This window comes from Mirounga leonina, unplaced genomic scaffold (genome assembly GCF_011800145.1).
Source record: "Mirounga leonina isolate KUSES-001 unplaced genomic scaffold, KU_Mleo_1.0 Mir_448, whole genome shotgun sequence".
NCBI lineage: Eukaryota > Metazoa > Chordata > Mammalia > Carnivora > Phocidae > Mirounga > Mirounga leonina.
In genome coordinates, this window is record NW_023270758.1 from 3,310,581 (window position 1) to 3,325,889 (window position 15,309).

Below are 15,309 nucleotides of genomic sequence, written 5' to 3' on the forward strand. Positions count from 1 at the left end.
ACCTCTCACCTGTCATCACCTCTTGGTAAAATGAATATATATATATGTATATATGACATTAAGGAAGTTAATTAAGAAAATACCTAACTGGATCTCAGATAGTACACTCTATATAAAAATACTTATTTTGCAAACACTTGCTCTTTTTTTTTTTTTTAAGATTATTACTTTATTTGTTAGAGAGAGAGAGCACAAGTAGGGGGAGCGGTAGGCAAGAGGGAGAAGCAGGCTTGAGCAGCGGATGCGGGATTCGATCCCAGGCCCCTGGGATCATGACCTGAGCCGAAGGCAGACGCTTATCCGACTGAGCCATCCAGTCATCCCACAAACACTTGTTCTTAATGGCTCAGAAATTATTAGTACTCTTAGTAGATTTGTGATATGAATGTGTTCAGTGGATAGAGTGGGGATTAAGGAAAAGTTCTCGTCTGGTGGATTTCAGACCGTATACACTTTACAGCAAAAGCAAAATATTTTGCCACATGGTACAATACAAAGCATCTCAGTATTCACTCAGAAGATTTAATAACTCTGAATTAGAAAACAATCCTCAGCTGCTTGCTTAACATTTAATTAACTGAATGTTTTGACCATTCAGCTTATGGGTTCGTTTTTAATCTTGGCATTTCCCAAATTGCTTAAATTATGTTAAGTAATGTTGAGTACATTTTTAATGACAAACCACTTTTAATCTCCTTTCAACCCACAATTGGTTTCACATTTCCAAGTTTCTTTTTATACTGAAAGCAAAAAGAATTTTATCTATTGCTTTTTAAAAAATTTAATATTGGCAGTAAGATCATTTCTCAACACCATTATGAAATCCTTATAATTGGTCTTTTTAATGATATCCCATCAGGTTGAGGTATCATCATTTCAACCAGCAGTGAATATACCTCTACTAAACTTTGTTAGCTAAGTCATGATTTATTTAATCATTTCTATATAGTTGTTTCCATTTTTTTTCTCTTATTAATGATATTGTAACAAACATCTTTGTGTTCTCTACAGTTTTTCCTTTGGTATTCTTATTTATTTTTAATTGATTTATAAACATTTATATCATGCTCTGGAGTAGGAATTGGCAAACTTTTTCAGTAAAGGGCCAGATAGTAAATATCTTAGGCTTTGTGGGCCATTCCATCTCTGTCTCAATTAATAATTCTGTTGTTGTGGAGCAAAAAGAGCCATAGACAATATGTAAATGAGCAAGCATGACTGTATCCCACTAAAACTTTAAAACTTTATTTATGAAAATAGGTGGCCAACCCATAGGCCATGGTTTTTGCCAACCTCTGTCCTAGAGGGGAAAACAATACTGTGGAATTTTTATTTGGGGTATATTATAAATTACTGTTTCGGTAGAAAATGTGTCATTGAATACATTAATCTTTTTGCCTAGAAAGAGGCAGAGGTTTTCCAACTGGGATCCACAGTCATATTCTTATAAATCCTTACATTCTTTTTTTTTTAATTTAAAAACAATTTTTTTTAAAAGATTTTATTTATTTATTTGACAGAGAGAGACACAGTGAGAGAGGGAGGACAAGCAGGGGGAGTGGGAGAAGCAGGCTTCCCGGGGAGCAGGGAGCCCGATGCGGGGCTCGATCCAAGGACCCTGGGATCATGACCTGAGCCGAAGGCAGATGCTTAATGACTGAGCCACCCAGGCGCCCCTAAGTCCTTACATTCTAAAACGCTTTTTCAAAAAAAAAAAAAAAAAAAAAATGCTTTTTCTTCCTTTAGTATTTTCATATCAGGGAGAATCCAAATATATTCAAGAAAGTAAATTCTGGATCATCTAGATAAATACATCATAACCAGCTCTGCCAAGAGGCATTATTATCCACACTTGCTTTGATAGAGCTTTGTGTTTAAATCCCAATTGCGGGGCGCCTGGGTGGCTCAGTTGGTTAAGCGTCTGACTCTTGATTTCAGCTCAGATCCTGATCTCACAGTTGTGGGATCAAGCCCTCCATCAGGCTCCATGCTGAGATCTCTCTTTCCCTCTGCCTCTGCCCCTCTCCCCTCTCTCTCAAAAAAACAAATAAATAAAATCTTTAAAAATAAATAAATACATCCCAACTGCATAGCTTTCTAGCTGTGTGACTTCGGACAAGTTCTTAACATCTCTGAACCTCAGTTTCTTCTCCTGCAAACCTCTTTTTTTTTTTTTTTTTGCAATACCCACCTCTTAATAATAATAGTTGTTATTATTATTCCATCATGGTTGTTCTTCATCTCAACTCTTATTTTTCTGTTCTTTGTAAGCGTAACAATTCAGAAAAACCTCAAATTTCATTCTGTTTCTGCATGATTTAGAAATGTTAAATATTGGGGCACCCGGTGGCACAGTCGGTTGAGTATCTGACCCTTGGTTTCTGCTCAGGTCATGAGCTCAGGGTGGTGAGGTGGAGTCCCAAGTCTGGCTCTGTGCTCAGTGCAGGGTCTGCTTGAGATTCTTTCTCCCTCTCCCTCCCCTCCCCCTGCCTACACATGCACACTTGCATGTGAATAAAATGAATAAATGAATAAATAAATATATATATTTTTAAGATTTTATTTATTTATTTGACAGAGAGAGACACAGTGAGAGAAGGAACACAAGCAGGGGGAGTGGGAGAGGGAGAAGCAGACTTCCCACGGAGCAGGGAGTCTGACGTGGGGCTCAGTCCCAGCACCCTGGGATCATGACCTGAGCCAAAGGCACACGCTTAACGACTGAGCCACCCAGGCGCCCAAATAAATCTTTTTTTAAAAGGAAGTGTTAAATATTGGCACTGACCTGTTCGCATACAAGCCACATTTATAAGCCACCACTCTGGGATACGGGGCAGGATCACGGCCACTCGGTCTCCTCTCTTTAGGCCGCAGGGCTTGGTGAGTACATTGGCAGCCTTTCGGGACAAGAAGCCCAGTTCTTCAAAGCTCCATTTCACTTCGTCCCCTTTGCCATTCACCCACCACAGGGCTGGGTTGGCTGGTCTCTCTCCTGTCTGGCCATGGGCACATGGGAAAGAAAGAAAGCTTACATGACTGGTCTACCAAATAGATGGGACACATCTGCCATTACTTCCCCTCAGCACCCACGCTGGTGGACTCTGGTAATAGCACCCCAGTTTGTCTTTGGTGGAACTACTCCTCTCCTATCGAATACAGCCTAGGTGAGACAACCCATCAGGGTAGTTGTCCACCCAGCAGTGGGTGGCATGTGACCCACGTTGGGCGAGTCAGACCTTCTCTCTCGGACTTTGAGTTTTCTGAGAAGAACCAAAAGATAGAATATGGTTGGAAAAAAACCTGTGTATGGGCCTTTGGTGCTTACATATCCCCAGGAAGCTGTCCTGGTTCCCTGGTCTTGCTGAGACTGACTGTCCAGTTTGCAACCCAGTTTTATGAGCGCTCCCATGTCCAATAAATTTTTTTTCTTGATTAAGTTAGATTCTGTTCCATCCAAATAACCCCAATTTTTGTATTAAGGTTGATTAGGAACTTAACATTTTTTTTTTTAACCCAAAAGGCTGAAGTATGGGTTTCATAGGTAACAAAGAACAAGATGCTGGGTCCTCTGGGGGAGGTTCATCAAGGGACTGATTTCGGAGGAAACTTCTCATATGATTCTACAGAGTACACTGTCTATGCTGCAAAACCTCTTTGCTTTATGTGTTACCTGGGAAAAAAATTTACTCCTCCTTTCTTCCCCTATCTGGAATATCTGGAATGCTCCTTTTACCTTTCCTGGTTGGAAACTATTTCAAAACTCAATTTCCATTTTACTTCCTCTGTGAAGGTTTCCTCAGGCTCCTCTTTTTCTCCTCTCTGACTTCTCTGTGTTTCTGCAGCAGGGTGCTCAAATGCCAGATGACTCCATTACACTGTATCATAGGCCCTGCCCCTGTGGGTATAAGCCCCCTAAGATCAGGGGCTGCTTCCTGTACCCTTGGGACTGGTGACCTTGGATAAGGAGCTTAACTTCTCTGAGGTTAATTTCCTTATCTGCAACCCCCCAGGTTGGTGATGGGGATTTGATGAAATAATATAGGTCAGTATTCCTCAATCTTTAGTCATTGGAGTATCACTATTTTTGCTAGATCTGTCTACACCTGTGCTATTGTTTTTTTTGTTTTGTTTTGTTTTGTTTTGTTTTTTTGTGGGTTTAACACTTTTACTTTAACTTCCAAACTGTTTTCTAAAGTGGCTGTATCATTTTTTTTTTTTAAAGATTTTATTTATTTGACAGGGAGAGACACAGCGAGAGAGGGAACACAAGCAGGGGGAGTGGGAGAGGGAGAAGCAGGCTCTCCGCTGAGCAGAGAGCCCAACGTGGGACTCGATCCCAGGACCCTGGGATCATGACCTGAGCTGAAGGCAGATGGTTAACGACTGAGCCACCCAGGCGCCCCAATTTTTTTTTTTTTTTAAAGATTTTATTTATTTATCTGAGACAGAGAGAATGAGAGAGACAGAGAGCACATGAGACAGGGGAGGGTCAGAGGGAGAAGCAGACTCCCTGCCGAGCATGGAGCCGGATGCGGGACTCGATCCCGGGACTCCAGGATCATGACCTGAGCCAAAGGCAGTCGCTTAACCAACTGATCCACCCAGGCGCCCAAAAGTAGCTGTATCATTTTACATTTGCACCAACAGTTAAATAGTTACAGTTGCTAACACTTGACATGGTCACCCTTTTTAGCATTTTCAGAAGTATGCAGTAGTATAATTGTGACTTTAACTTGCATTTCCCTAACGACCGCTGATGTTAAGCATCTTTACGTGTGCTCTAATGAAGTGGTGATTCAACTCTTTTGCTCATGTATTGGTTTATTTTCTTATTAATGAATTTTGAGACTTAAGGATATAGTCTGGATACAAGTCCCTTATCTGATATCTGTTCTACAAATATGGTTTCCAAGTCTGTGGCTTATCTTTTCATTCATTCTTTCTTTCTTTTTATTTTATTTTATTATTTTTTATTTTATTTATTTTATTTTATTTTATTTTATTCTATTTTATTTTATTTTATTTTATTTTATTTATTATGTTGGGCACCATACATCATTAGGTTTTGATATAGTGTTCCATGATTCATTGTTAGCGTATAACACCCAGTGCTCCATTCAATACGTGCCCTCCTTAATACCCATCGCTGGACTAACCCATCCCCCCACCCCCTCCCCACACCTGTGTTATTGTTCTTTGTATTTTTCTTTACATTCACTCACTTTTCTTGTACACATTTACTTAAGAAGGAAAATGTATTTACTCATCACCATAATTGGAGAACCAGTACCATTTGTTAAAAATAGCTTACTGAAAAATAAATATATTAAAAACAAAATACGCCCAGAGATTTTCAACTTCTACCTGCTCTTCTGTTCAAAAGAGAATTTAGCAAGTATAAGAGAGCTGTTAAAGATGTAAATGGACTTAAAGGAAGACTGTCCTCTCAGTTTAATAGGAAAGATTGATTCAACATTATTTGAAACCCTGTATATCTTCTGAGGCACAGGTCCTTGCAGTGAATTTTGGTAAGCACTGATAGGTAAGTATCTAGCTCAGTGCCCGGCATGGGGTGGGGTCAGTAAGCAGGGATTTGACCTGTGGCTACACTGCAAACACTCAAGGCTTTTTGCTTTATTCTTTTCAATGTTGGATTCTCTCCTAATCACGCCAGTGATGACTATTATTTTAAAATAGTAGCAATGTCCACAATAGCCAAACTGTGGAAGGAGCAGGGATGCCTTTCAACAGATGAATGGATAAACAAGATGTGGTACATATATACAATGGAATATTATTAAGCCATCAGAAAGGATGAATCCCCACCATTTGCATTGACATGGATGGAACTGGAGGGGATTATGCTAAGTGAAGTAAGTCAAGCAGAGAAAGACAATTATCATATCATTTCACTCATATGTGGAACATAAACGAGAGCACGGAGGACCATAGGGGAAGGGAGGGAAATCTGAAGGGGGAGAAATCAGAGAGGGAGACGAACCATGAGAAACTATGGATCCTGGGAAACAAACTGAGGGTTTCAGAGGGGAGGAGGGTGCAGGGATGGGGTAACAGGGTGATGGGTATTAAGGAGAGTACATATTGTGATGAGCACTGGGTGTTACATGCAACTAATGAATCACTGAACACTACATCAAAAACTAATGATGTACTATACAGTGGCTAACTGAACATAATAAAAAAAATTAAAAAATGAATAAATTAAAAAAAAAAAAAGCTCAAATTACTGCTTTTTGGATAAGCCTGTGACCAGCCCAAACCGATGAATGGAGAGCAAAGAGCTGCTGCATGGGACTTGGAGAAAATGAAGGAAAAGAGGCAGGACTCTCTAAGTAATCACCATAAGGGGGACTGAGGAGGATCCAGAGAAAGACAGCATGTGGAGTTGTGGATTAAAGATCTTGCCTGGGGAGAGTGGAGGGCAAGGGGAAAACAAACAAAGGTAACCAAGAGGGATGAAAGAACTGAATTAAGAGTGGCAAATGGACCACGGAACAAGGAAATGGAAGCCTGAGATATACGTGGATGCCAAGCATCTAATAGAAGCCTGTCATGTCATACCTTCTCCTTTTGGGACCACTGGTCCAGCACATCCCCAGCAAAGTTAAAGTTCTTAGGCAGTGACTTCTCACAGCGATTTATGGCTTCAAAGTCAGCAAGAGTCAGAGGCGCCCAAAGCTGATGATCTTTGTGAAGGTACCGGCCAGTTGGCTTGGCAAGCCAGATGAATCTGAATGTCTGGTATCGGAAAAAAATCATCATGATTCCCAAAGGGCTTTGTCAACTGATATGGATGTGGAAGTTCTGCAGCCTGTGGGGAGAGATGAGTGGAGAGCGTTAGTTTCTTTGGATGCTCTGTGGTGAGATTGGGAAGTGGATTGTGGCTGTGTGCCCCCCCCCCAGGAAGTTGGGGAACACCTGGCAAAGACCCATTCTTCTTTGGAGCTGTGGCAGTCAGCCCTCACCAGTCTCCCTGCCACGGGCCTCTTCCTCTTCATTCTGTCTATGATCAGATTATTCTTAAAAACAAAACAAAACAAAACAAAACTAACAACTATAGAACTGTCAAGCTCCCATCTTCTGTCCCTACCCTCTCCCCCAACCAAACAATAGACAGAGTATTTGCTGCCACAATGGACATTCAAGCCCTGCTTCTGTCTGCTTCATACTCGATTCTACTATATTTTCTAACTCCTCTCCTTGAATTTACTCTTCCAGTAAAAGCAGTCCACTCACTTTTCTTGAATGTCCATTTCTAGCTCTAGGATTTAGTCTGTCATTCCCCTTCCTTCCGGCTTCCCTGCCTTCCTTTCCCCTCAGTTCTTCATTATAATTGGTTAGGAACCTTAAGTCCTGGCTCAGCAACTTTAAGTGATTAAGAAATCACTTACCCTTCATGCACCTCAATTTTCTCATCTGTAAAATGGGGGAGGAATATAATATCTGTCTCCTAGGGTTATTATGAGGATTTAATAAGATAATGTGTGTAAAATGCCCAGCATGTAGACAGTACCTTCAAAGTGTTAACTAATGCTTTTGTTAAGATTATTTTCATTAGTACCCTAGTGGCTTAGGTTCATGAAATAGTTTTACTTCATGAATCAGGAGACCTGGACTTTACTCTGGACTCCTTCAAAACTAGCTTTGTGACATTGGTAAAGTCACCTTCCTACTGCCATCTGTAATTTAACTTTTTTTTTAAATAATACTGTTATTTCCTCCTCTGAATTTCTATAATATGCACCAGTATTCCTCACGTGACAGTTTTCTACCTTATATTATTAATTGTTTTCAATATATGTGCCTTGTCTCCCTAACCTACCTAGATGGTGTGGGTAGAGCCTGTGTATTTCATTCTTATTACTTAACATGACTTACAGAGCTGTCTTCGATAACAGAAGCCAGTGTTTTTCAGTGCTTGCTGTAGACCAGGCATTCTGCATTCCTGATATCATTTAGCATTCATGACAAGCTTGTGAGGTTGGTGCCATTATTATCTCTATTTTACAGATGGGAAAACTGAGACCTCTGTAGACTTAAGCAACTTGACCAAGGTCATCCATCTCATAGTGGCAGAGGCCAGGTTTCCACCTGTATGGCCTGACCTCAGAGCTTGCGTACTCAACCTCTCTGCTATTCAGCCTCCTTTGTGTTGCCTTCTTCAATAAGGGTTTCTTGCTGAAGATGAATACCCTTATCTTTTTGCCTTCCAGTCCTACTTAGTTGCCTTGTATGGGATGGAAAACTCCGCAGGTGCAAAGGGTGCCTGAGTCTGCCGCATGGTGATAACATAAACAGCAGAACAAAGGGTGCAGGGTGTACCATCCCCTCATTGTTGTTGTCAAGCCTTCTTTACTGCTCAGAGTGACGTCTGGAGAAGCAAGAGGCCCATTTGGTGCAAATGCAATTTACTGTAGCCCAGGAAGAGCTATTTCTGGCCATACCATTGGTATTAAATTCTCCATTATGTCAAGGAAGAAAGAAGAGGGACCACCTGGGCAAGTATGGTGGAGGTAGCAAGAGGAGAGAAGGGTGGGGAGAGGGAAAGTAGTGGGGGCCATGCTTATGATTTAGCATTTTGCTGAAAGTGAGACTCAACTTCTCTCCTAAACACACACACACACACACACACACACACACACGTGTGCACGTGTGTGTATGCACATATGCAACACACATACTTGCATCCACACTTGCCTCTCTGGATGCCCTTTGCCAAGTTGCTTAGTATCTCCAAGTTCCATTTCATCTGTGCAATAAGAGTAATGGTAGTATCTTCTTCATTGGTTAATTGTGGGGTTTAAGTGAGCACCTTAGCACAGTGCCTGGTGGGTAGCTAGGACTCAGTAAACATTGCACGTTAAAAATCAAACTTCACAACTGTTTATGGCAGAAGGCTTTCACTGTTTGATATCCAAAGAAACTAGAAAAGCTATTGGATTGGAGCCACCAATATTTTGGTGGCTTATTTTTGCCTCTTTTAATGCCCTGTCACTGTGCTCCTGGCTCTTGGGGTTGAATTCAGCCCCCATCAGTCTGAAGCATTCTAGTCTTCACTTCCATCATTTTGACCTTTCTTGGTCCCAGTTTAATGATCAATTGGAAAGATTATCAAAACATGGGACACCTGGAACATTCTTGCTTCCTAAGGAGAATAGCGCAGATAATAGAGCAGATAGTTTTTAATGCAAATCTCCTTCCTTTTCTCCTCCAAACTGAAAAATGATGTTTTCATGAGTTGTTCTGATTTCCCATACCTCCATAGATAAATTTGCCATATCATCAAATTAACATGCCAATAAATCTAAAACTAAATATCATAAAATAGATCTAATCTGAATATACACTTCAGCATTATCTGCATTATGTGCATAATCAGTGAATAGGTCTTACACATGCAAACAATCATTACTAATAAAATACTAATCAAGATATCACAGAGTAGGATTTTTCAATTAAACTGTAAAATTTTTTTGCCAGTAACATTTCTTCTTTCTATCTCTTTGGTCTACGATTGATTTTCTGGGTAAATTTGTACAGATAGGCCTTTATGGAGACCATGAAACTCTGAAGATCCGCCATTTTGCATTGAACACAGCCATTTCCTGACTTTGGATCCTGTGGGAAGTTCATATGATTCCAGGGTCAAATCTGAGAATCACTGACTCTTTTAGGTCAAGACATTATCTAAGTAGAAATTTATATATACACATGTTTAACAAAATATTTCCCAAAGATATCTGTAAAAGTGAGAGAATTTAAGTAGGTGATTTCTAAAGTCTTAGTGATTTCCAGTGTGTTAAGGGAAACTTTACCAGTGGAAAGATGTTTGAGCAATTGGTGTGCACTCAGCACTGTGTTTTTTATGCAGTATCTTGTTTCATTATCTCAACACGCTTCGGAGGCAGGCATTTTGTTTTAAATTTTTTGAGAGAGAGAGAGAGCAAAAGAGAGCATGAGTGGAGTGGGATGGGGGGGGCAGAGGGAGGAGAGAGAGAATCCTAAGCGGGCCCTAGGCTAGGCTGACAAGCCCGATGTGGGGCTTGATCTCACAATTCTGAGATCATAACCCTGAGATCGTGACCTGAGCCAAAATCAAAAGTCCAGGCACTTAACAGAGTGAGCCACCCAGGCACCCCCAGGCATTTTGTTTTACCTATAAAGTGACTGAGGCGGTGAGAGGGAAATAAATAACAAAAGCCGTTCATGGAGCATGCAGCACAAATTCCAGCCTGCATTTGTTGTCTTCAAAGCCAATGCAAGGAAATGCTATCACAGATTTTTGCTATATTTCTATCAACCTTTGTAAAGTAGAACAGTCCATTTTCCTGTCAAACGGACATTTATCCAGGGTTGAATCAGCAGTTATCCAATTATGGCAAGACGATGGGACTCTTAGTGCTCTGTTCTCTACATTTAAACACACTCTTACAACTTCTCATTTACTAGAATCACTTCCATGTTACCACATGCATTTTTTCCTTACCAGAAAATGTTATTATTGATCCAGAAAGGCCTTCAGCTTCTTCACAAAGACTCAGTTCCGTATCTGCCAAAAAATTGGTTCCTTCCTTCTTTTCTTTTGGTGGCATCTATGCCATTGTAGTTCCGAGTCTCTGGTGCACAGTTGGGAGGATCATAATCCTGTGGGAGGAGAGTTGATGTTTCTCTGGACAACCTGTGGTTAAAGCAACAGCAGTTTATAAGACACAGCTGGGAGGGGAGAGAGGAAATACAGGAGCAACTTCCTCTTACGGTTCAGTGCTAAGCCCCAGCACATTAGCGGATTATTCTTGTCCATGGAGCTGATGATATCAAGATCCATACTGCTCAATGGCCTATTATCAGAGTCTCTCATGATTTTCAAGTAGCCTGGAATATTGGCATGCTTGACTCTTGTGGCGTAGCTGGATATAGCCTGGCATCCTGGCAAAAGACAGCCAAGGGAATCATATCTCAAGTCTCAACTCATTGATTAGATTATGAGAAATCCTTCAAACTCCTGGCTTTTATTGAGCATTGACTATACGCTAGCCACTACAAGGTGTCTGTCCTGACATGATCTCATTTGGAAATAATTTTGAGACAGTGTTGCTGACTGGTTTGAACATAAACTTTGCCTGCTTGTACCTTCGTGAATGTCAGTTGATGGCAACAGGAATTGGGTTTAGTGAAGTCTCTGCCTAAATGTTGCTTGTTGATGACAGTGATCAGACATAGACATTTTTCACCTTCAGAGTTCATTGGTACCCCATATGATATCCGGAAGAGAGTATCTCTCATGGGCTCAGACATCAACAGGGCTCCTTGATCCTTTAATAAATGAAGTCCCAAGGCTAAGCCCAGTGTGGTAGACTGAATAAAGGCTCTCCAAAAAATCATCCCTCCCAGGGGAGCCCTCTTGAACTACAGAGTGACCAGAAAACCCACTCTACCGTGCAGGGACCTCACCCCATTTGTGATGTTTGGCCAGTTTTACAACACTTTCATTGTACATTACTAACCCCTATCTTCACAGATGGTCCAATACAATAATGGCAATACTGGGGACTCAATGAGCTAAATGTGCAAAGATCTTCCAACTACCTGGGCCAAAGGCATTGCCGTTACTCCTTCTAAATCTCAAGCCCACCCCCTTTGGAACTCAGACTCTCACCCTTGGAGATAGTCACTGGACATCCATGCATTTGACCACTGCCCCTTTTGACCCACAGGTGGGAAAAGGGGATATATTTCAATAATGCAAAGATCTAGTTGCTTCTATTAAAACTAACCATGTTGTAGCAGAGCAGTCTTTTCACAGTCTACTCCCAGGGGACACTTACCTTGACCATCACACCTTGCAACCTGGAGAGTCTCTCTATTGGAAAAGACACCTCCACAGAGATTCTCTTCAACCTCCCTTGAGAGGCCCTTATCACATACTGCTAACCAAACCTTGTGCTGCCAAATCCCAGGGAATGGACTCTTGGGTCCATGGGACATATTTAAAGAAGGCACCAAACCCTGACTGGACCAGTACACCATCTGGTGACAAGAAGGTAAATACTTCCCAAATTGAAATAGAAAACATCTGGGGAGACAGCTTTCCCCACATGTCCAGACCAGGCCTGCATTCCTTTTCTCACTGTCGCTCCTTCTACCTCTTTTGTGCAAAGAACATGCCATTTTCTGCATATCCCAGTTTCTTGCAAAAGAAGGAGACTTCTTTGGATTATAACCTTTTCAGAAATAGCCTCATTTTGGACACATTCTGCATGGAGCAGTGGGTGTTATATGCAAACAATGAATCATGGAACACTACATCAAAAACTAATGATGTAATGTATGGTGATTAACATAATAAAAAATAGCCTCATTTTGATCTTGTGAGCATTTCTAGAGGTTTAGAAGGTTCAGAATTCAAGTCTTTCTTTTACCTAAACTATTAACTGAATCCTGATTCTAATCCAAATGCATGGTTTCTGAATTTACAACATAACAGATCACTACTGATAACCCATATAGTTCTAAAGTTCTTTTGAAAAAACAATAGTTTTGAAATGTCCCAGAAGTATTCCTATTCTTGCAACAAGTTCTCTAACTATTGCTTTATGTTCTTCAGTGTACTCTATGTTCCCAAATGTGCTCAGTGATTTCATTCAGTGCATTCCCGCAGTATTTGATATTTTGCTCCTAGCCACTGGGGGAGGACACTTCCAGGAGGCATAAAGGACTCCGGGTTTGCCTTCATAGGGAGAACCCTTTTCTTCCTTCAGTCCAACAAGTGCCAGTGGAGATTTCAGTTGGCTACTTAAAGACTAGGGTCCTGGTTTAGAACCGATATATGGGTTGGAATTGTCCTGTGGCTTTGGTTCTGTACTTGCTGTCACTCAATCCTTTGTACAAACACTGTCCCCAGTGAGGTGATGCTGGCTCACTGGTCTCAATCTTGAGCAGACACAGACGTCACACAGGAAGTATGTGAGAATTTCTCCCTTCTAACTCTCCCTTTGCCTCAAGTGTCACTTAAGTCGTTTACAACTGCGATGCACGTTCCCTCTGAGAGGAGCCATGCCAACCAGAAAAAGGCCTTTTGCTGGCACTGAAATGCAAAACCACTAAATCCAAAGAACTTGGCTGTTGGTCAGAAATTCCTCCAGGGAAACTTCTTTTTTATTTAAATTACAATTAGTTAATATACAGTGTTATATTCATTTCAGGTGTACAATCTAGTGACTCAACACTTCCAGGCAAACCTGGCGTTCATCACAACTGCATGACTTAATCCCCACCACCTACTGAACCCATCCCCCCAACCACCTCCCCTCTGAAAACCATCGGTTTCTTTTCTATAGTTAAGAGTCTGTTTCTTGGTTAGCCTCTTTTTTCTTCTCTTTGTTCATATGTTTTATTTCATAAAGTCCACAAATGACGGAAATCATATAGTATTTGTCCTTCTCTGACTGACTTACTTTGCTCATCAAGGCAAATCTTGCTCAGAAGGGGGAAATGTGGTAAGTCATAACGGGAAATGTCACAAAACAGAGGCAGGAGGTTTGGGCAGGGGGAGCCCCCACACACTACCACTCCAAATAAACTGGGGACCCAACAGGAAGACATGGACTTGACCTGACACATGGATACTCCATTATTCCCGCTAGCAGGACTCTATTCTCATCTCTCCATCCTCACCCACCCTCCTCCTCCAACAGGACTCACCCATGAGAAGCCACAACACTTTAACTCCCAGATGCCTCCAATGGACTTTTAGTTCTTAACAGCCTTCTAAATTGCCCCCTTTCCTCCTGAAAACACCGAGCCTCTCTGATATTCTCCAATGTGCCTAAGGTTTAATCACAGCTTCTCTGTCCTACATTCAAATCTCTTTCCTTCCAAAGAAACCCGACATTTGCTGATAATTCCCTGAGAGTTTCTCCCTTTAAGGTTACAAACTGGAGGGCAGTTTGTGTTTTTACCTGGGGCTCTGGTTCCAGCAGAACCTGGGAAGTGGGATCCCAGCTCCTCCTTCTAGAAGGTCCTGAGAGTCAGCAGTGCCTGTATTCCTGTCCCAACTGAATGCGGCTCCCCTTCCTCTGAATTTGGGTCAGGATTTCTCCCCAGAAACAAGCGGCATCTGTAACAAACCACCACAGCATTTCTGATGTGGCATCGTGGGACCCCTCAATCCAAGGATCCCTGGGTAAAATAGGTCTTGTTCAAATACCCTCAGGGAAAAGGAGGAATGAACCAGGGGAACAGCTCAGAAAATGCAAGCGACTGTGCTGCTCACCCACCAGCATGTCCTGGGAAGCCACCCAGAGCCCCCTCTTCAGCACTCAGCCAACAAGGCAGCTTCTCCGTGGCACCTCAGGAGGCACCAAGTTGCTGCAAAGGGCCCAGGTTCTCCCCGGGGCGGCTGCAGAACTTACTGGCAATGCAGCCCTGGCTCTCGGAGGGGCGCTGGGTCCTCAGGGCGCGGCAGAAGCTTTTCCTGCCCTGAGGCACCCTGGCTCAGACAATGCCTTGGCCAGGGCACGCCCTCTGCCCTCTGGCCTTTGCTGGGCACGCAGGGAAATCACCCCTTCCCGGGGGCGATGGGCGGGCGCCCTCTGCCAGCTGCCCTGGGAATCCCTGCAATTCTCAAAGCCATGGCTGCTCAGCTGCAGGCACTGAGGGTGCTCGGGTCCCGCCAAGCCTGTTCTCCAGACTGGGACAGGTCTTTGTGACGGTGCCTCAGACACAAAGAAATCTTTTCCTTCTCCTTTCTGCCTCAATGAAGAATGAAACCAATTTTGTCAGTGTCATTAGGTAATTTGTAGTGCTTGCACCACTCCCCTCCAAAATACAGACTGCAAATTGACATAATGCAAAGTAACATAATTGTGTTTACCCACCAAAATGTTCGTAGTAAATAAAAAACTGACACCCATTACACTATATTTTCTTTCCTTCTTCCTCTTAAGAACAGAATAATTTCTGGTCAGGTCAGGATATATGAAATTCCATTTACGTAAGACATCATCTAGCACCATGATCTTGATCATGACAGTGTATTTTCGACTTTGCCAATCAAGTGTTTGGGGACACATAGGTGACAGGGTCCAAATGCAAACCTAGAGGGAGCTACACATGCATTATGAATTACTGCATGTCTCCTTAGATAATATTTTCAATGAAAAGTGATTTAGACATGGAAGATGGATGAAATTGTTTCCATCAGTCTGGTAAGGAACCCATTTTACCTTCAAATACTAATTGCCATCTGGTCACAACTAGAAGAAGCTTGGTGAAGTATGACGTTTCTGC

The 15,309-nt window shown here is 42.0% G+C and overlaps 1 protein-coding gene across 1 annotated transcript in view; it reads right to left on the bottom strand.

Annotated features, from left to right (window-relative positions):
* The window catches only part of LOC117999173 (acyl-coenzyme A synthetase ACSM4, mitochondrial), a 29,537-nt gene extending 15,203 nt beyond the window's left edge, over nucleotides 1-14,334 (bottom strand). Inside the window, exons 1-4 of the mRNA XM_034988128.1 lie at nucleotides 13,980-14,334; nucleotides 10,508-10,699; nucleotides 6,583-6,832; nucleotides 2,786-2,996 (exon numbers count right to left, since the gene is read on the bottom strand). Coding sequence (XP_034844019.1) covers nucleotides 2,786-2,996; nucleotides 6,583-6,783 — 412 coding nt within the window. The 5' untranslated portion in view covers nucleotides 6,784-6,832; nucleotides 10,508-10,699; nucleotides 13,980-14,334. The remainder of the gene's footprint in view (nucleotides 1-2,785; nucleotides 2,997-6,582; nucleotides 6,833-10,507; nucleotides 10,700-13,979) is intronic.
* Nucleotides 14,335-15,309: the final 975 nt, after the last annotated feature.